Source organism: Coffea eugenioides, chromosome 11 (genome assembly GCF_003713205.1).
Source record: "Coffea eugenioides isolate CCC68of chromosome 11, Ceug_1.0, whole genome shotgun sequence".
NCBI lineage: Eukaryota > Viridiplantae > Streptophyta > Magnoliopsida > Gentianales > Rubiaceae > Coffea > Coffea eugenioides.
The window spans coordinates 39,053,664-39,075,032 of record NC_040045.1 but is presented as its reverse complement, the minus strand read 5'-3'; the positions used below and the strand labels follow the sequence as shown (position 1 = coordinate 39,075,032).

At 32.8% G+C, this 21,369-nt stretch overlaps 3 protein-coding genes across 3 annotated transcripts; 1 reads left to right on the top strand and 2 right to left on the bottom strand.

The window, feature by feature from the left end:
- Nucleotides 1-5,048: 5,048 nt before the first annotated feature.
- Nucleotides 5,049-6,221, bottom strand: LOC113752536 (F-box protein At5g49610-like). Its single transcript, XM_027296650.1, has one exon. The coding sequence runs from the start codon at nucleotides 6,219-6,221 to the stop codon at nucleotides 5,049-5,051; it is 1,173 nt and encodes a 390-aa protein (XP_027152451.1).
- An 8,650-nt stretch (nucleotides 6,222-14,871) lies between these two features.
- Nucleotides 14,872-16,870, top strand: LOC113752535 (loricrin-like). The gene is made up of 2 exons (XM_027296649.1): nucleotides 14,872-15,045; nucleotides 16,637-16,870. The coding sequence occupies exons 1-2, from the start codon at nucleotides 14,872-14,874 to the stop codon at nucleotides 16,868-16,870; spliced, it is 408 nt and encodes a 135-aa protein (XP_027152450.1).
- Nucleotides 16,871-19,891: 3,021 nt separating this feature from the next.
- LOC113751100 lies at nucleotides 19,892-20,754 on the bottom strand. The gene is made up of 2 exons (XM_027294967.1): nucleotides 20,630-20,754; nucleotides 19,892-20,265 (listed from the first exon to the last, which is right to left on the bottom strand). Exons 1-2 carry the CDS (start codon nucleotides 20,730-20,732, stop codon nucleotides 19,988-19,990), a joined length of 381 nt encoding a protein of 126 aa, XP_027150768.1. The 5' UTR covers nucleotides 20,733-20,754; the 3' UTR covers nucleotides 19,892-19,987.
- Nucleotides 20,755-21,369: the final 615 nt, after the last annotated feature.

The window sequence follows — 21,369 nt, the reverse complement described above, 5'->3', positions numbered from 1 at the left end:
CTTTATTAGTTTCTCATAAAGCAAAGAAAACCCATACAGAGCAGAATCCGAAGCTTACTATCTTCAGTCTTCACCAGCTCCCCCACCAGCTGCTCCAGCTGCTGCTCCACCAACCCCACCAGCTGCTCCAACTGCTGCACCTTGTCCATCCTGGAGAAATATAATTTGGTAAGACTTTCAACCCACAAGAATGAGAAAGTGCAAGGAATGTAGAGTTGACACTATTAATTTACCGGCACAATCACCAACACCATTTGTGTTGGTGCATGGTAGCCGAAGATGTTGATCTCCGAATCCACCCCCAAGCCAAGGGCATCTCTCAGCTGCGGCCAACCAACAATCATCATGCACCTCGAATCACTTCTTTGTTTCACCACACAGTTGATATTTCCTGCTGTCGTTCGAACTAAAACAGGACTTCCGGTGTTGCGGAGCTCATCCAAGTTAAAATTTGGAGAAGGATAAGTGAAAAAATCTCTAGCCTCTCCGGGAATTAATAGTTGGTTTCTGTCACTCCTGCGCACCGTCTTTCGGACCAAAAAACTCGGGGGATTTCCCACGTAGTCCCCCACTTGAAAGAGATTGTAAGGAAAATTAGGTCTCTGACCAGCAGCCATGATGAGATGGTTAGCAGGAGATGAAAGAAGTGTCACCCAAAATTTACTTCTTCTCGGCGAAAGAAGAGATGGTTAGCAGGAGATTTTTCAGTGAAGGAAGCGATAGATGAAAGAATTGCAACGTCCGCTATTTATATGCATGCATTGTGCCTCGCATGACTGACATGAGCACAAGCATTGCTACAAGTAAGAGTTTGTTCTTTTGAGTCATAGTTTTGGTGCACAGAAGTTTTCCCAGGTTGCATACAATTAATTCTTGCGGGTCCCCACTTACTGGGACTATGAATGTAAAATCAATGTGGTTTCAAGGGATATGTCCCTAGAAATGAATGTTTGATTAACTTGCAGAGAAAAAGTTTGCATCTCTATCCCTTGACAGGTGTCCGGACTCATTCGCTGAGCTGATATTACATAGAGATGGCAAAAAGTTCAGTGGAGACTAAAAGTCACATATCCCCACCCCAAAAAAAGAAAGGGCACGGGGATAGAGTTGCAGGTGGTAGCTGGGATATCTCTTGTACGTGTCATCATATCCAGCCTTATAGTTCCAACCGCTCTTTTCATGTCTGAAGCATGTCTTCGGCTTTTCTTTCATCCTCACAGTCTCAATTCTCTGTCTCAGAACTAGAGGTGTCAAAATGGGTGACTTGGACGGGTTTGGGTTGGGTAAAATGGGTAATGGGTATAAGTGAGTCAACCCATTTGTACCCATTTAATTAGATGGGTATAAATGGATAAGTCAAAAAGTGAATTGGGTAACCCAATTACCCATTTATAACCCATTTATTTTAATTTTTTGTAAATTCATTTAAATTCATTTTTGCAAACTAAGTTATCAATTTATACCGCTCTTTGTAGCCATCATTAGTTTTAAATATTTACTTATAATGTTCAATAAGCCTAATTACCAAAATTTTTTCATTTATACTCTATTTCACAAAATTACATATTATTTAATAATTGAATAATAAGAATATAAAAATTTGAACTAAGTACTATAAAAGTTAATATAAAAATTTAATCCAAAAATTTTTAACCCCTAACATTTTTTCCATATATAAATTTAAAATTCAATAAAAAGATAAGAAAAGAGGCTCAAATTTATCATAAATTGGTAATGCCAAAAAATGAGTAAGTTAACAAACTAAGAGAAAACAAAATAATAAAATAAAACCAACAAATAATAATAATAATGAAACAAAAGTAGTTAACATAATGACAAAATGAAAAATTTGAAAAAAAAATGGGTGGGGAAAAAGAAGAGGTTTAGGGGAAGAGAATTTTAAATGGGTTAATTGGGTTTGATGGGTTACCCAATAATACCCATTTAATAAATGGGTATTATTGGGTAACCCATTTATACCCATATACAAAAATTTAAGATACCCATACCCATCTATTCATGGGCGGGTATGGGTAAATTTAGTTAAGTGGGTTGATTTGCCACCTCTACTCAGAACACTCAGGTTTCCGTCCACTATATTTGCTGAGTTCCCTGCAAAAAAAAATCCACACACACAAGAAATCTTGAATATCTAATGTTTTTAAAACAAACCCTTAATTATTATCCCAGTTCAACGTTTTTGCCATGTTTGGTTGAGGGTTCAATTGGAACAACCATATATAATCTCTCATCCTCGTTATCACGAACAGAAAGGTTAAGTGGGATGCGCCAACTTAGCAGAAAGCAATGAAAAGAATGAAAAAAAAAAGGCATGCATGAAGTGCCATTATACCGGAGACACTGTATATATGATTATATTCCTGTTAAGTGTCCTAATTTTATTCCTTGTCATTTAAATCCTTCCATTATTGACTAACAAATTCGATTTCAATTTTCTTAGGAACACTACAACTACAATTTGGGCTAGGGACTGGCTTTCGATTGATTGAGGATTCTAAGTATAACTCAATAATATTGCCATTATGATATTTCAAGATAATAATATTGCCATTATGAGATAAGTGTGGAGAAATTTGATTTTGGACAGGTCCAAAAAGAGAGCTATATTTGAACATCCCAGAGTAAGATGTAATTATTGACTGTTTATGCCTCCATTAATTACTTGTCAAAATTAAGTAGAGTTCCCAAAACCTTAAAGATTGTTTGGTGTTATGCAGTCCTATACTTTTGCCTTGCATAATGTGCGATTAGTGAGTTAAATTTGAGTTCTAATTGTTGCTGAAAATGACACGGAGAGCCCTTGATGAGAGTTTATCTAAATATTAGCAAGAACCTCTGGGGTGGTTTCTAAAATTATCCTTAATAAATTGGAGAAAAGTTCCGTAGGATGTCAAAAAAGGGGTCAATCAATCAAAGACATGGCATCCGAAATCTGGTAAGAGGGTAAGAAAAGTTTCTAATGCGACGTCCCTCCCAACTGCGTCCAGTCACATGACTGACAATTCCTCTCTGATTGGCTCTAGTCTTAACAGGTGTTCGGACTCGTTTCAAGACAGGATTAAAGATGAGTTCAGATTTCGCTGATATTACATAGAAATGGCAAAAGGTTCAGTGAAGACTAAAAGACACGTATCCCCACCCCAAAAAACGAAAAAGCACAGGGATAAAGTTGCTGGTGGCAGCGGAAGAGAGAGGGGTGTCCGGATTCGTTTCTCCTCTCTGGCTGGCTCTAGTCTAGACAGGTGTGCGGACTCGTTTCACTTGAGACTTCATACTTTCTAGTCATCACGGGAAGAAAACTATTTTCATTTGTGATGTAAATGGGCTTCATGCAGTTTTTGCTGAATAATTTTGCATAATGAGTCTAGCGCTTAAAAAAAACTTTTTTGCGTAATGAGTTTTTTTTGCGTAATGAGTTTTCCCATAGGATGTCCTGAGCAAGTTCTTGCCCTGATGGTAATATTATCTTTCTGTGTTGCTCAAATCGCTGGTAATTGATAGCTTTCTAGCTCCGGTTACCATATTCTAATAAAGCACTACATAATGTGCAATTCTGAGGAAGTACTTGTTTATGGAGTACTTGGTTCGTCAAACACTATAAAGTCGTGTGAGAGTGCTTCTAATTCTTTTGCAATATGTAACCTGCTTTCCCGCTTCGACTCAGCTTAGTTTGCACCTCTGGTTGTACGCGCAGAATCATAAAAGATATGTGGAAAAATACTGAACTAGTTGAACCCGTCTTGGCTCATGGGTTCTTCTAGTCTTCTTGTTAACTAGCGAGCGGGAACATTACTTTCTCTTCGCAGACAGCTTGTGCTTTCGAGTCTTTGTAGGTGTTGGTAATCCTTCTTTTATGCATGCTGATACAAGGCCTCTATGTTTGTGGTGCTGCAACCTACTATATGATCTGTGTTTGACATTTGGTTTCTTTTTTACCTGTCTGCAGTATGAGAAAAGGATGGACGTTGTTGGGAGATGAGCGGAGGACTACATTTGGGGTAACTCATAAGAAATATGTTAGGAAGAAGAAATGAATTGAAGTGTGAAAGCAGCTTTTGACTGCCCAAGAAGCTTTTTTTTTTTCATTTTTTTTCTTTTTTGTCCGAGCAACTTTTGGAACCAGAATTTTAGTTCATGTGGGCTAACCCGAGCTTTGCTATCTAGGAAATACCTGATATACCCGAGGTTAGTTCATATAAGATGTGTATGGGAGGCTTCCAAGCATTTTCAATATGGCATTTAATGACACCTAGTGCCGATAGTTCCAGTGTTAAATTCGTTTCCTGTAGAAGTCACCGCATGTTTCAAAAGATCTCTTCAAATTGCTGCTCGGTTTTTCCCTAAGCATTGACTCTGCTGCCTAAATAGGAGCATTGGAACGCCAGTCTCGGTTTTCTGAGTCTTCCATTGTTCTACCAGTGAACTGAAAACTGCACTGTTTTCGGTTGTCAATTGAACTTAATTGGAGCATCTCACATAATAATGTTAGTTGATTTATTTATTTGTTATTGATTACTATTAATAACTGGGGGGAAGGGGAGAGAGTTGGATTGAGTGGTAAGGTAGGAGAGATTATAAATAAGAAATTCTGAATTCAAACCCTGCCCCCATTTATCCAAAAAAAAAAGGTTAAGTGGATATTATGATTCCATCACATAAATTTTTGGAGTGCCAAAATCATAGGGAGTTATGTAGTTATTTTGAAAACTTGAAAGGTAGGGGGGAGGGTGTGATGTGGATGCATGAAAAACCACAAGGAATTATATGCAATTTACCTATGTTGCGGCTAGCTAGAAAACTCAACTCATGTCTCTATGATTTGTAAGTAAATTGGAAAAAATATTATTGAACACTAGAATTGAAATATATATTAAACAAGGCAAAAGTGTATTGCTATCCTCATAAAGGAGGAAAAAAAAAAAGAACAAGCAGAAGTCGATAAACTAGGGGAAAAAAATGAAAAGAATTCCAAGAACAAGCAGAAGTCGATAAACTAGGGGAAAAAAATGAAAAGAATTCCAAGATTCCTAACATAATGCTAGTACTTTGTGATTTTCCATCAGATCTTCATAGCTTTCCCAGTAGTATCCAAAAGTCCACCCATGAGATCCTGCAGGCTCAGGCTTTTCAACTCTTCTAAAAGTTCGCGTGTCAATGTTGTAGTAGAGTCTGTATTTACAATGCCAAGGTGCCATCAATAATTCCCTGCCCGCCATAAATTTAAAGCTTATACCGTCTTCCAAAGGCAGAGGGTCTAACATGATGTTATGTGTTTCGGCCCAGATGCCTTTGTCATAATCATCAAGCATCCATAGTCGAATCAGATTTTCATCAAAGTCAAGTAGGCAAAGGGTACCTGCCAAATCCAACACATAAATGGAACTTTCTTGTTCATGCTGGTAATCTGGAGGATGGGGGACATACCCAAAAGTTTCACTAGCCAAATCGAAGAAAATTATGGCATTGTCATGATCTGGTGGAAAACGACATTCAGTATTGACTACCCAGTGAAGACGTCCATTAACAAAAACAGCGGTATTACGAATTGGATATGGGCACTTGGATCGATTAATGACTCTCCAAGAATCTGATGATGAATAATAATTACCTTCACGTTTAATGCTAAAGATTTCACAACCGAAATCACCGTCTATGTCGTCTCCGTGCACAAATTCTGCAGTGAATATCCTCACAACTTTGTACTCTCCCGTAGAAGGTACATGTCCAAAACCAATTGCATGGCCCCATGTTTGTGGAGAGCACTCTGGGAGTATTTCAAATTGGTGAGTTATAGGATTACATAAATGAAAAGGCCCAATCATCCCCAATAAAAAGTATCTTCTGTAAATACACAGTAGGCCGTTGCAGGGGGCCAACACCATGTTCAGTCCTCTATCCGTATAGTGTTTTCCTCTAGGCATATAGTATTTTCCTTCCTTGGTGAATTCTTGCACAATGCTGCGGCCTTCTTCATCTGCGGATGTAAATTGGAGGGTACAGCGATTTCCATCACGGGAACATGCTAGATCTTCTACGTAAAAGAAACGGAGTTTTCTCCATTTAGTTTCCCACAATTTCACGAACCAAGAATCCGATAGTAAGTTGCACCATGTCTTGCAGACACACTTGCATTTGAAGAGGGCTTTCAATGGAAGCCTTGATAGTACGTTAGTCACTATCTCAATTGGGAGTTCTGCCATCTTCCTCTCTCGATGTTAAACTCACTCCCAAGAACTTTTCTTTTCTTTCGTATATTGTTTTGAAGAAATTCTTGCTTCAAAGTTTGTGTCACTGTGCTAGGTTTTACGAGCCAATTCAATCCGTAGAGAGACTTAAAAGGACAATTTTGAAAGTAAAGCCCTACAATTTAGGCTAGGATCTCGGTTTCAGTTCATTGAGGATTCTGAGTATCACCTAGAAATATTATTGCCATAATAAGCTAAGTGTCCTAATTTTATGCCTTGTCATTTAAATCCTTCCATGTTTTACTCAGTCACAAATTCGATTTCAAAACGAACACTACAACTATTTGGGCTAGGGACTAGTTTTCGATAGATATAGGATTCAGAGTGTGTAACTTAATACTTTTGCCACTATAAGGTAATTGTCCAGAAACTTTATTTTGGACTGGTCCAGTAAGAGAGCTCCATTTGAATGTCCCAAGGGGGAATATGAAGTGGGGTTTTATTTGTCCAAATGGATACTAGGTCCAAGATGAAACGTCTAATAGATGGGCCAATTTTTTCCTCCCGTTGTTTAAATCCTCCTGTTATTTAATCAAGAGTCTTTTGGTCAAGAGGAGAAAAAATATTACACTTTCAAATTACAATATATATACCAATTTTAACGATATATCTGAGGTCTAAATAAAATGAATTAGTTTATATTTAAACTAATTTATTTTTAAATAAATGTATTTACATTTTAATGAAATTTGCGAAACCGTTGGACACGGTTATATTGACAACCGTTTCAATCTCGGATTTTCACAATACTTACGGTGTTGGAGTTTAGGCTGGACATTTTATGATCTTTTCAGCGAACATCTTCTATTGATAGTTGCTACTACTCCATTGGATTGTCGCTTCTTCTTACCAATTTAAAACAGAGTATGCGTATTGTTGTTTGTTCTTTTAGGGGGAGAGGTTAGAATTCTGAAACAAGATAGAAAGAATTGAATGGCCACAAATGTGACAAGAGTCTTAACCAATTGGACATTCCCACAAATATCCCCTTCACTGGATGTTTCTGCTCTCTCTTTTTGCTTTTCCCCTACGTGTTATGTACGTTATATTTATACTAGGCATTGTGCCCCGCGAGTTTCGCGGGGTGCCCATTATTGATTGTTTAAGGATAATGTAAGATTTATTTAATAATTAATGTTTAGAGTGTTTTATATGATAGTAGAGTTGGAATAATAAATAGAGGAACAATATATTGGATTAATATATTTATAAATAGATATAGTAATATTGTTGTGATTTGTATTTAATTTTTTAAGAGTAACAGGATGTAAATATTATTTAAATTAATGGAATGTAAATCATTTTTTAATAGTTGAGATAAATTAATAATTCGAAATAATTTCGATATGTTTATTTTTATATTGTTAAATATAAGTGGAAGTAGAATAAAGAAAATTTAGGGAATAGATAATTGTTATGTGCAAGAAGTTATAGTGGACACGTTTAATTATGATTGTTGGATAAAGTCTCTGCTGAAGAGCTGCAGATGATAATTGTTTTCATTGAGTAGAGTGAACAGGATGACACTTCCTTCATGTAAGAAGTGTTTTTGTGCGAATATTGGCCAACCTTCTGTTATTTCTATTCCTTCTAGCTGAAAGATCCATCGAGTTTTAGTATGATAGTAATTGATAACTCCTATGTTGTTTGTTTGTATATGCGAGGGTATATCACCAATGAGTACCTGAGATAGAAAATAGGGAAAAAACGTAGTTGTATTATGAAATGAGAGTAGCAATGTAGTGCATGAATTATATTGATTGGAATGTAATTTGTATGAAACTCACCAAAGATTCAAGATCGTGTGTTAGATAGTGGAAGAGTTTAGTATTGAAAAACTAAAAGAAAAGAAATATAGTGAAGAATATAAATTCATAAATATAATATATACAAATTAATGATTTTTAACAATTTGAAATTATAAATTTAGAATCATATATTTGTATTTATTGATCGAATAATTGTTTTTTGAATCAATAAATATTGGATTGATTTAATTTTAAGTTTATATATATTAGATACATGTCAAGTACATATGATTTTCATTCATTTGTATTAATATGAAATAGTATAATCAATTTATATATATTGACTGCATACACATAGAATTTGTATTCATTTGCATATATTAGATGCACGTAGGATTTTTAGCGATTTGCATATTTTTTCATATTTAATATTTTTGCTAATATATACATTTTGGAGAAAATTAATTAAATTTATATATATTAGATACATGTTAAGTACATATGATTTTCATTGATTTGTATTAATACGAAACAGCATAATTAATTTATATATACTGATTGGATACACATAGAATTTTTATTCATCTGCATATATTAGATGTACGTAGGATTTTTAGGAATTTGCATATTTTTTCATATTTAATAGTTTTTCTAATATATATATTTTGGAGAAAATTAATAAATAAGTGAATAAATATAAAAAGAAGGCTATTTTATGTATTAGATGTGCATAGCATTTTTAGTGATTTGCGTATTTTTTTAACTGTTAATATTTTTGTCAATATACACACTTTCAACAAAATTAATAAATAAGCGTGTTAATAAATAAGCGGATAAATACAAAGAAGGAAGGAAAATTATAAATATACAAATAGTCTCAAAATTATAATTATTTGATATAAATAACACTTATTATACATTAATACAAGGTACTATTATTAATTTATATATATTAGATATGCGTTAAACACATATAATTTTCATTGATATGCATTAATACAAAACAGCATAATCGATTTATATATATTGATTAGATACATATAGAATTTTTATTCGTTAGTATGTATTAGATATACATAGGATTTTTAGTGACCTGTGTAATTTTTTGATAGTTAATATTTTTTTCAATACACACACTTTTGACAAAGTTAATAAATAAGTAAGTTAATAAATAAGCGGGTAAATATAAAGAAGGATGGAAAATTATAAACATAGAAATAGTGTCAAAATTATAATTATTTCACATAAATAACACTTATTATATGTTAATACAAAGTACTATTATTAATTTATATATATTAGATGCATGCTAAACATATATGATTTTCATTGATCTGCATTAATACAAAACACCATAATCGATTTATATATATTGATATATATTGATTAATATGTTTGTGTATATAGCAACCTGCATGTTTTTTTGATATTTAATATGTTTGTTAATATACACATTTTAGAGATGCACATAGGATTTTTAGCGATTTGCATATTTTTTTCATATTTAATATTTTTGCTAATATATACATTTTGGAGAAAATTAATAAAATTTATATACATTAGATACATATTAAGTACATACAATTTTCATTGATTTGTATTAATACGAAATAGTATAATTGATTTATATATACTGATTGGATACACCTAGAATTTTTATTCATTTGCATATATTAGGTGTACGTAGGAATTTTAGGAATTTGCATTTTTTTCATATTTAATATTTTTGCTAATATATATATTTTGGGGAAAATTAATAAATAAGCGAATAAACATAAAATGAAGGCTATTTTATGTATTAGACATGTATACCATTTTTAGTGATTTGCATATTTTTTTAATAGTTAATATTTTTGTCAATATACACACTTTCGACAAAATTAATAAATAAGCGGATAAATATAAAGAAGGAGAGAATATTATAAATATAGAAATAGTGTCGAAATTATAATTATTTCACATAAATAACACTTATTTTATGTTAATACAAAGTAGTATTATTAATTTATATATATTAGACGCATGCTAAACATATATGATTTTCATTGATCTGCATTAATACAAAACACCATAATCGATTTATATATATTGATATATATTGATTAATATGTTTGTGTATATAGCAACGTGCATGTTTTTTGATATTTAATATGTTTGTTAATATAGACATTTTAGAGATGCACGTAGGATTTTTAGCGATTTGCATATTTTTTTCATATTTAATATTTTTGCTAATATATACATTTTGGAGAAAATTAATTAAATTTATATACATTAGATACATATTAAGTACATACGATTTTCATTGGTTTGTATTAATACGAAACAGTATAATTGATTTATATATACTGATTGGATATACCTAGAATTTTTATTCATTTGCATATATTAGATGTACGTAGGATTTTTAGGAATTTACATTTTTTTTCATATTTAATATTTTTGCTAATATATATATTTTGGGGAAAATTAATAAATAAGCGAATAAGCATAAAAAGAAGGCTATTTTATGTATTAGACGTGCATAGCATTTTTAGTGATTTACGTATTTTTTTAATAGTTAATATTTTTGTCAATACACACACTTTCGACAAAATTAATAAATAAGCGGATAAATATAAAGAAGGAGAGAAAATTATAAATATACAAATAGTCTCAAAATTATAATTATTTGATATAAATAACACTTATTATATGTTAATACAAGGTAGTATTATTAATATATATATTAGATATAGGTTAAGCACATATAATTTTCATTGATCTGCATTAATACAAAACAACATAATCGATTTATATATATTAATTAGATACATATAGAATTTTTATTCGTTAGTATGTATTAGATATACATAGGATTTTTAGTAACCTGCATAATTTTTTGATATTTAATATTTTTTTTCAATACACACACTTTTGACAAAGTTAATAAATAAGTAAGTTAATAAATAAGCGGATAAATATAAAGAAGGATGGAAAATTATAAACATAGAAATAGTGTCGAAATTATAATTATTTCACATAAATAACACTTATTATATGTTAATACAAAGTAGTATTATTAATTTATATATATTAGATGCATGCTAAACATATATGATTTTCATTGATCTGCATTAATACAAAACACCATAATCGATTTATATATATGGATATATATTCAATGAGTATTAGATCGATTGATTTGTAAGTAAATGTTCTTGGAAAAGATAATACTTGCATTAATCTTTTGGCAATTAATAAGATTATAAAATTTAAAGATAACACAATTTTGGAGAGCCGGTTTTGTCATTGATATCAAGAATTAATAATGTTTCATTGAATAGCATATATGAATAAATACTTATTTGATGATGAAGTAATTTATTTATCGATTAATCAATATCTTAGTAAAAGCCAACAAATAAATAATGTAATACATAAAAGTTATACTGTTGTGTATATATTAGGTGGATATAGAATTTTTATTGATTTGCATAATTTTTTGAAAATTAATATCTTTCTTAGTATATAAAAGAGCAAAAGAAATTATATTTTGAAAAAGGAAAGATTAATACAAAGTTAAAGAAAGAAATTATATATGTTGAAGGAAGTTAATTAATAAAATTCATAAATTAGTATCTGTAATTTTTGTGAATAGAGCCCGACAAAGATTGGAGCAACGAACGATGCACAGGAAACAAAACGATCAGATAACAGTTGGAGCGGCAAATTTTTGTCAATAGTGCCAGATAACAATTGCAGGAACGAAAGATGAACAGCAAACAAAAGCCTCGGATAACAATTGAACCAACAAAGGATGGGCAGCAAACAAAAGGACAAAATTGAACACAAAATTACAAAGAAACCAAGAGAAGGGCAGAATTGGAAGAAGAAAATAAAAGCAGAAATGAGCAAAAAGGCAGCAGCAGGCAAAACGGCTGTAGGGGAGCTGCGAAAGGACCAAAAAGGACAAAATGAGCCGCGAAACCACAGCAAAACCGGCACAATCAACTATTCATCAGGCTTCGCGGCTTTAAGTAGTTTAGATATGGTTCCAGGTGCTAATGGCTGTTGAATTTGATGCCTTTGTTCTTGATGTTGCCTTCCCAAATCCCCATGTCCATTCATCACTTACCTTTCTCTTGATCATATATATATAGATTCTTGCGGGAATCTGATACCAGGAAAATGTTTAGTTTATTCGATCTGTGGAGGCAGACGAGTTGAGAAGTTTTCTTCTAGCAGTTGTCAGTAGGACTTTTCATTTTGATATTCTGGTTTTCCTTTTTTTATTCGTCCCAAATTATATTCTACTTTTCAGTTAAAAAAATATAATTAACTTTTAACCTCTCTAAAATGTCCTTATTTAATGTACTTTATTATCAGTGAATATAACCTACTTTATTCATTAATTGTTTCGATTCATGCCTTGAATAGTGCAACTTTTCATCAATATTGTTGTTACCATTACCATTAATGTAAAGGTATAATGTTTAGTTATACTATTAATATTAATGTAAGGGGTATCTTAGGAAATAATAGACTAGATGCACACTTTAGATAAAGTTAATTAACTTTTTAAACTATTTGAAAAATAAAACAAAAGCTATCAAAATAGGAGAGAGGGAGTACTATTTTGTTATTCTATCCTAATCTATAGGAAGAGTGAGTCTAAGGAGGCTTGTGTGTTAGGAACTAGTAGGTGTGCAAACCTGACTAGACCAAAGATGGAGCCATGGATTTTTTTTATTACAAGTGGGGGTTTGAACCCGCCATCTACAGTCCAAGGAAGGACTTGAGTCCCTCCCTGGTGGCCAGGGAGCTAGGCTCAGTGGTTTGTTAACCGTATTCAATCACTGATAGTTTCTATGCGAGTCACGAAAGTATACAATTTTGTACTCGCAATTTGGACCTGCTCTCTGTTGAATTTGTATAGCTATAAAGAGAAAAAAAAATGAACAAAATTTACATATGATTTTATTTGTCCCTTGAATTCTAAGTTTGTCTTGAAACCGAACTTTTCAATCCATGTTCCATCCATAAAATTGTCATCATCCTATTCTTCATCATATGCCCTGGCACCAGTTTGAATTTGTAGACTCTGCATTAGATTGACATTAATGTCATATTTATCTTTAATTATGCTGAATCCTTCCAAGTTCCAATGGCATATCATTAGCTTAGCCCTGCATGTGACAGGTAATTAGATGATTAAGACAAAAATGGTATCCAAATCATTACTCTCTCTGTCCCACTTTGATAGTCATGTATTCCTTTTTCATCTGTCCCAAATTGTAGTCCACTTTCCAATTGAAGAATGTAGTTGTATTTTAATTTTCCTAATATACCCTTATTGAATGTAAGTAGTTGTTATTATAAACCTACCCCATTTAATAAGAGTTGATTCTTTTTTTACCATCAATTCAAGTTTCCATAAAGTTGTACCATATTTAATGTGAGGGTATTTTAGGAAAATAGCAATCTAAATTTACTTTTACAACAAAGTTAACTACTTTTTCTTAAACTGTGTAAAAAAAAAAAACAGGATTATCAAAGTGGGACGGAGGGAGTATTATCTTTGCATAGACATGTTGTTTAGGGATAGGCATTTAGATTAGAAAGGTAGCCCTTCGGATCGTTCTCAAAGCCAGTCCTTGTCACTTGAATTCGGTGGCATAGTAAATTGTCATACTACTCTTGTGTCTCTCTATTATTTTTAGGATAATTTCATAAACCTCTCTTGAGGTTTCTAACAATTTCACTAGCCTCCCTTGAGATTTGCAAAATAACACTTGCCTCCTTTATAGTGTTTTATTGGAGGAAAATTACTCATATACCCTAAGATATTATGTCTTATTGGAAACTAACATCTAGCAATTAAGTAATTAGGGTAGTAATTAACTGTTAATAACTAATTAATGAAAATAGCTATTAGAAAACTTTTCAAATGATGAGCAATAACTTGCAATTTCAAAATGGTGCTAATTGATATACCAAATATTTGTTCACTCTTAAAAATTGATACACCAAATAGTAATTTTTCTGGATATTTTGTACTTTTAAAAATCTTCACAGTTGCCTTACAATTAAACTTGCAATATTTGTTTTTGATGCTAAAGATTGTGGATGAATTTTATGATTTCCTCCTGTAGTTTGACAAGGCTATAGCTTCTGCACCTACACTTTACCTTCAACTTGCGAAATCTACAGAAAATCACTGTTTTTCCACCTCAAATTTTGCTGCTTGAACTGAAAATGAGATCCATCTTAATACTCCTTGTTGCCTTTATATGCAAAATGTTAAAGATAAAAAAATAGCCATTATAATCCAATGCACTAGCTGTTGATCTAACTTTGTAGAGAAAGTTAGTTGGTACTTATTTTTGGTTCTTTGCTATTTATGCTTACATTCCCTTGCTTTTATTAATATGTTTTTCATTCCTTTACAATACAAGTTGTACACAAGCATAAAGGGTATTTGTTGAATAAAAGTTTTATCTCTCTTCTCAAAGTAATTTTTTAATGCCTTTTTTTTTTTCTAATTTTGACTGATTTTGTTACCAAAACCTTAACTTCAGGGGAGGTTAGTGTAATTTTACGAACTTGAATTGGATAAAACCAAAAAGGATTTTTGTAGCGGCTGCTCTATGATCAAATTAAATTGATTAAATTGAAATTTCTAATCCTAGAGCATGAATGATAAATATCTTAACCAAAATAAAACACTGGTTAACAAAATTAACTCAGCGTCCTACTTACGAATCGTTGCCTTTTTTTGTCTGGGAGTAGGATGGGAGATATAATCATCTGGATAATGAACCACAATTTATACTACTGCATTACTTCAAACTTGTTACCTAAATGGCAACTTGAGAATGGGTGGCAAAGGTAGCAGTTCTGGTGGCAACAGCGGTGGAGACAACGGAGGAGGGAACGGAAGTTCTTGTGGCAGTGGTTTGTCTAAGGGCGGAGGCAATGGTGGTGCCGGCGGTGGATATATTAAAGCACCGGGTGATGATAGGTCATATATTTCAAGAGCCGGATTTGAGGCAAATCCTCAGCTCTACATTTCGGGCGTACATGGTAGTCAGAGGGACAAATGGACTTTTACATTGAACAAAATGTTAGAATTTTTTAAATAAACATCAGATCTATGTTGAATTGTCAGCTCCATATGGTTTGGATCAACGAAAATTTTATTGAAGTATTAAACTATCTGTAGTAAGTGGATTTTTTGCTTTCCAATTTTGGTATTTTTTTTCTTTAGCAATTACTCCATAAAAAGCAATGGAATTTATTGGAAAGATAGTTTAATTTGGAGAGCACTTCCGACTCGTTTGATTAAGTTTTAGATCATAGTATATATATGTATACGAAACCGGAGGGGACTGAACCTTGGCTTGCCACATTTTTCGAGGCCCATGGTGGAATGCAAGGTTTGATCTCCTGACCTTCCATTCGATCAATTTCGATGGTTGTCACTGAGCAATTACATGTTAACTTTGTCACTTGCAATTACATGTTAACTTTGTCACTTTTGTCGTTTTTTCCATTAAAGACACTACTATTAGATGTTAGAGAATGCATAGTCTTTAAATTCTATGAATTCTAGGCAAAGATTAGTCTTCCCTTTAAATGAATATGAAAAAGAATGTTAACGAAAAAAGTTTTTCCTTGACTGCCAACACGAAGCAATACCATCTCGTGGGAATTAATTAAAACTGCCTTAGTAAGTGTGAATAGTAAAATTTAAATCAGAAGTATGACACTACAAATTTCAATTGTTACCATCAAAGCGCATTAAACAAATAAATAAACCAAAGAAAAAGTTTTTCACCTTCACTGCCATGCATAACTATCTACAAGTACAAAACATCTTATAAGGTCTTAGAAAATTCTTGTTTCCCTCCTTACAAAAGTAAAGTCTTAAAAAATGTTAGAAAAATGATTCAAAACGTCTCTTATATTTTGTATTATGACTTTTTTGTCTCTTACTTTTAAAAGTGTAATTTTACGTTTCTTACAAATTTACATTGGTCAAATTTGATCCCTACCTAAGTTTTTGAATAGTTTTTAGTCGGAATCGACCACGTACTTTACACATGATTATTTTTTAGACGTAAAATTGTCAAATTAAATTTCACATAATCCGATCCACAGTCTCTCATATTTCACAAAATGAATTTTTCGAAAATTTTAAAGATTATTACACAGATAAAAGCATATGGAAAATAAATTTTTTTCCCTTTTCTTCCGGGAACCTTATAATATAAATTCCCTAATGATCTGTAATTCGTTTTTCAGATTCTTAGTTGGACTATAGATTGAACAGAAAGCTACGAGGGAATGACGTTCAGAATTTTAAGGGTTAATCTTTATCCACAAATATCTCGAAAAAAGAGTACAAATTCCTTGAATTAGATGTCATATGGTAAAAAATCTGTGTAGTCAAATTAGTTTCCCCATGCAGTCATGCATTTGACTCTTAAATTCACAAGAAAAATTTATCATTTCAAGTGTAGAAATTAAATACATCTAATCAAATTATGCCTATATAAACCCCACTCATCATCCAATCGAAGTATCGGCATCATAATTGTAATAACTTCAACAATTACTACTATTGTTTATGTGATCAAGATTGAAGAGCATTTGGAGATGGATAACAAGGGCTGCAGCAAAGAAACTGGAGCAGGTGCAGCAGGAACTGGTGGTGGCAATAGCAGTGGTGGTGGGACTAACAAAGGTGGCAACAATGATCTGATCATGAAGGCTCCGGGTGGTGATGGTGCGTATATATCAAGGCCTGGCTTTGAAAACGATCCAAAGGGCTACTTTTCTGACCTGCATGCTAAGGAGAAGGCCAGCAAATGAAGAAGGGATGTTTGAGTATCTAAAGATAAATAAAAATGTTGACTATTTATGTACTTTCATCAACTCTAAAATTTGGATCAATGGAGATAATATATTGAAGTATTAAACTACCGGTTTTGTGTTCACTCCATTTAGTTAATTTGTGGCTTTAAAGCATTCTTTTGCATTAAATAGTCCCCACATTTTCTTAAGGCCGAATAACCAATAACTATTTCAAAGCCAAATGCACACAAATTGAACACGGTTTACAGGTATGTTCTCAATTCCTCAATTTCTACCATCAGAGCTAATAAGGCGATGTTCACTCTTATCAAGAGGGTTATAGATAAAAACTAAATAACAAAAACAAAATCTTCGTACATTCTGTACCAAAAATCCAACAACACTTTTGTCTGGAAGGTCACTTGCATTTCAAGGGGCCTTTTGAAGGAGGCCTTTGATTATATATATCAGCTATAATCTCAAATAATACCCAAAAAAAAAACTTTAATCAAAAAGCAATAATTAATTTTTTGCCTCAAAGCTTCTCGGTTTCAACTAATAAAGGATCCTGAATATGTAGACGAAAATACTGCCATAGCGGAAACATCATAATTTATTCCTTGCCACTTTTTTTCTTTTTTTGTCAAAAGCAGTATTTAATTTCATTTCTAGCTTGATAGCATAAGGTTTGTTACAAAAGAGTTACTACCCGAGTGATCTTTCTGTGCACTCTATTCTTGACCATGAAATGGTTTGGGTGCATTAGAAAAAAAAAAGGTGAATTTGAATTTGGCCTTCTAAAATAGACCCAACTTACCAATTCAACTTACCAGTTCAACTAAACACTTAAAACTGGAAATTTCGATCCAAATGACGCTTTGTGTCAATTCACATATGTTTATTAATTAAAATTTCGTCAAACTTAAGTGGTATAATGAATTCCTAGCAACTTTGCAAGGGAAGGGCTTTAATGAGATACAAGGGAAAAAGATAGTGAGTGCTCTTCTTCAGTGGCTCTGTTTTCATCTTCCTTTATTCTTATTCAAAGTTAGTGGCTCTGTTTTCATCTTCCTTTATTCTTATTCAAAGTTGGTTGTACGTGGTCATTGGAGATAGTCATATATATGGCCACAGTTGCATGTAAAGTCTAGTTCAATTCAAAGCATTGCCTTTTATAATTGTAAAATAAAAAAGATGTCAAAATTGAAAGCAAATATTCCTGGCAATATAAATCGTTTAATGCAAAGCTGATAATTCAACAAAGAGCTGACATTTATTTAATAGATTCCAACATCTTATTCAATATACAAGTTCATTTGCCCTTCTGATAAGTGTGCTGCCAACAGAAGCTGCAACTTTTAAGGATTGGACCAACATTTGTGTAGTCAGAGACCTAATTTTCCTTACAATCTCTTTCAAATGGGGGACTACGTGGGAAATCCCCCGAGTTTTTTGGTCCGAAAGACAGTGCACAGGAGTGACAGAAACCAACTATTAATTCCTGGAGAGGCTAGAGAGTTTATCACTTACCCTTCTCCCAATTTTAACATAGATGAGCTCCGCAGCACCGGAAGTCATGTTTTAGTTCGAACGACGGCAGGAAATATCAACTGTGTGGTGAAAGAAGAAAGTAATCTGAAATGCATGATGATTGTTGGCTGGCCGCAGCTGAGAGATGCCCTTGGCTTGGGTGTGGGTTCGACGATCAACATCTTCGGCTACCATACACCAACACCAATAATCACTTTTGTCATTTTTTTTCCCAAAAAGACACTACTACTATATGCTAGATGCTAGAGAATATATAAATAAGAAATGCAAAGTCTTTTCAATTGATCAATTAACCCTAGGCAAAGCTCATTCTTGATTTCTTTCTTCTCTCGTTAAATAAAAATAAATGTCAAAAACAACCAAAAAAAAAAAAACTAACGAAAGAGTTTTTCCTTGACTGCCAACACGAAATAAGAACATCTTACTGGAGAATTAAGTAAAGACTGCCTTAGAAGTCATCGTGAGTAGTTTCCAAATCTAAATTACAAGTATACCAACGAAGTTCATTCTCTCATTAAATCCAAACCCCCCCGCGAAGCCCTGAAAAAAAGAAACTATTTTCACCTCTTAAAAGAGGAAAGTTTTAAAAAAATGTATTTTATTTATGAAAACTTTCGAACCCATAAAAAAAAATTTTTTTTTTTTTTTAAGAACTCTTGGTCCTATGTGAGTGGGAAATTCCCATCATCAAAATAGATTTTATACATCCGTCTGTGCTATGCTACAACTGCATGTGTCTATTCATTTGTTGCTAGCTCTACCACCTGAGCACTGGCCTGTACAGGTTTATGGGACTTGACACGTAGAATACATAGAAAACCCGAAACCAACACAAGATATTCCACAGCTTCAGTTTGGCATCCACAAATTTTGAAGAACATAAAAAAAAAATTAATCTTTCCCTTTGTGCATGTTAGGCAACATGAAAACGATGCTTCTAAAACATAAAAAATTTACAGAGATCAAGCAGGAGTTTCCACGTATTCTGCAAAACAGCTGGTGTATATTCATCATCTGGGATTTCTGTCCTCCTGTCATTGGCCCACTCAAACCCTGAATTCGTAGGTTCCTTAGTATTTGAATCCACTGCGCCAAGAAGATGACAAGTAGTAGTAGTAGTAGTAGTACGTAGTATTATCTGGTCGTTTACCTTAAATTGGAATTTCATACATAAAAACTACAACAGCAAACCAACTTTTGGCATCTCCAGGAGTAGGATGATGCAACCCATGAAACCTTACATCATATCTGTACGTGTACCAAATAGTTTTTTTTAGAAATTTCTTCTCGTCTTCTAAACATGGGATACGCACGATGGTAACCTTTTTTTATATACTTTTTGATCATGTATATGTCCTTGCAGATTTCTCATTATCATTTTATGGGATTAATTTTACTTTGCCTACACTTGGAAAGAATTGTGATACGTCACTAATGATCTGAAATTTTGAACTAAAATTACTTTCTTATGATCTGAAACCCTTTTGACTAGTAACCACAACAGCGTGTACAAGAAGACAAATACATACATATAAATAGAGAGAGAGAGAGAACTAGCTAGCATCAAGAATTAGTATCCATTTCTCAAGTATGGATACAAATTTGAATAAGAATAGAGTAAAGGAAGATGAAAATAGAGCCACTGAAGAAGACAAGGACAAGTGTGCTGCCAACAGAAGCTGCAACTTTTAAGGATTGGACCAACAGAATACGTCTCTTGTACGTGTCATCATATCCAGCCTTATAGTTCCAACCGCTCTTTTCATGTCTGAAGCATGTCTGAAGCTTTTCTTTCATCCTCACCGCCTCAATTCTCTGTCTCAGAACACTCAGGTTTCCGTCCACTATATTTGCTGAGTTCCCTGCAAAAAAACCCAAACACATAAGAAATCTTGAATATCTAATGTTTTTAAAATAAACCCTTAATTATTATCCCAGTTCAACGTTTTTCTTGCCATGTTTGGTTGAGGGTTCAATTGGAAGAACTATACATAATCTCTCATCCTCGTTATAACGAACAGAAAGGTTAAGTGGGATGCGCCAACTTAGCAGAAAGGAATGAAAAGAATGGAAAAAAACATGCATGCAATGCCATTATACCGGAGACACTGCATATATGATTATATTCCTGTTAAGCTTCTGGGATGGTAACCTCAATTGCAGTGAGCTAAACTTGCAAGAATTTAAATGAAGATGACAGGGGAGAAGATTCAGAAGAAGTAATACCTTCATCACGACATATCTGGGATCTAACAGGAGCATACTTTTGATGTTTAGGGCTTGGGAACGGGATGAATATTTTGTGAAAAGAAGCTGGAGGGGAAGCCATATATGATTGATTGATTGGGAACTGGGATACCATAACTCACTTTGGACCTAACCCCAATGATCTAGACGGGGACTTTATAGACAGAACATGCATGGTAACGTGGCGATCAACCATTTCTCATGGAATTTTATATAATTTTGTGAGCTTTCAGCTTCCCCCTTTCTTTTTCTATAATATTGCAGAACCACACTGACAGAGTGACAGCGGGTGTAAATTAAATGCAAAAAACCCCCACAAACTATATGCTGAGTTGCAGTTTACCCCCTAAACTATAATAATAGGCATTTTGCCCCTTGAATGATATGTTTGGACAAATCTACCCCTTTTATTTTAAGCATTGTTATTTTTCTTTTTTCCCTATCATTTTCTTTTTAAATTCTTCCTTTTTTTTCTTTAAACATTGTTTAAATAAGTAGACTAGATTAGTCAAAATTTGTTTATTTCTTAATTTCGTATGTCAATATTTTATAAAAAAAAAATCTATGGAATACAAGATTTTTTTTCCAAATGTTGAAGTCAATGTCATTTAAGAAATTGAACTTTTCAAATATATAATAACAAAATAGAGAAATTGATTAATCAATTATTAGTAGTATCAATAGCAAAAAAGATGAACTACTATTGTTGTTTATTCTTA

Coding starts and splice junctions, on each gene's coding strand:
- LOC113752536 (XM_027296650.1), bottom strand. CDS start 6,221: ATGGCAGAACTCCCAATTGAGATAGTGACTAACGTACTATCAAGGCTT.
- LOC113752535 (XM_027296649.1), top strand. CDS start 14,872: ATGGGTGGCAAAGGTAGCAGTTCTGGTGGCAACAGCGGTGGAGACAAC. Junction 15,046..16,636: donor TTTCAAGAGCCGGATTTGAG/GCAAATCCTCAG, acceptor TATGTGATCAAG/ATTGAAGAGCATTTGGAGAT.
- LOC113751100 (XM_027294967.1), bottom strand. CDS start 20,732: ATGGCTTCCCCTCCAGCTTCTTTTCACAAAATATTCATCCCGTTCCCA. Junction 20,266..20,629: donor CCAGATATGTCGTGATGAAG/GTATTACTTCTT, acceptor GTTTTTTTGCAG/GGAACTCAGCAAATATAGTG.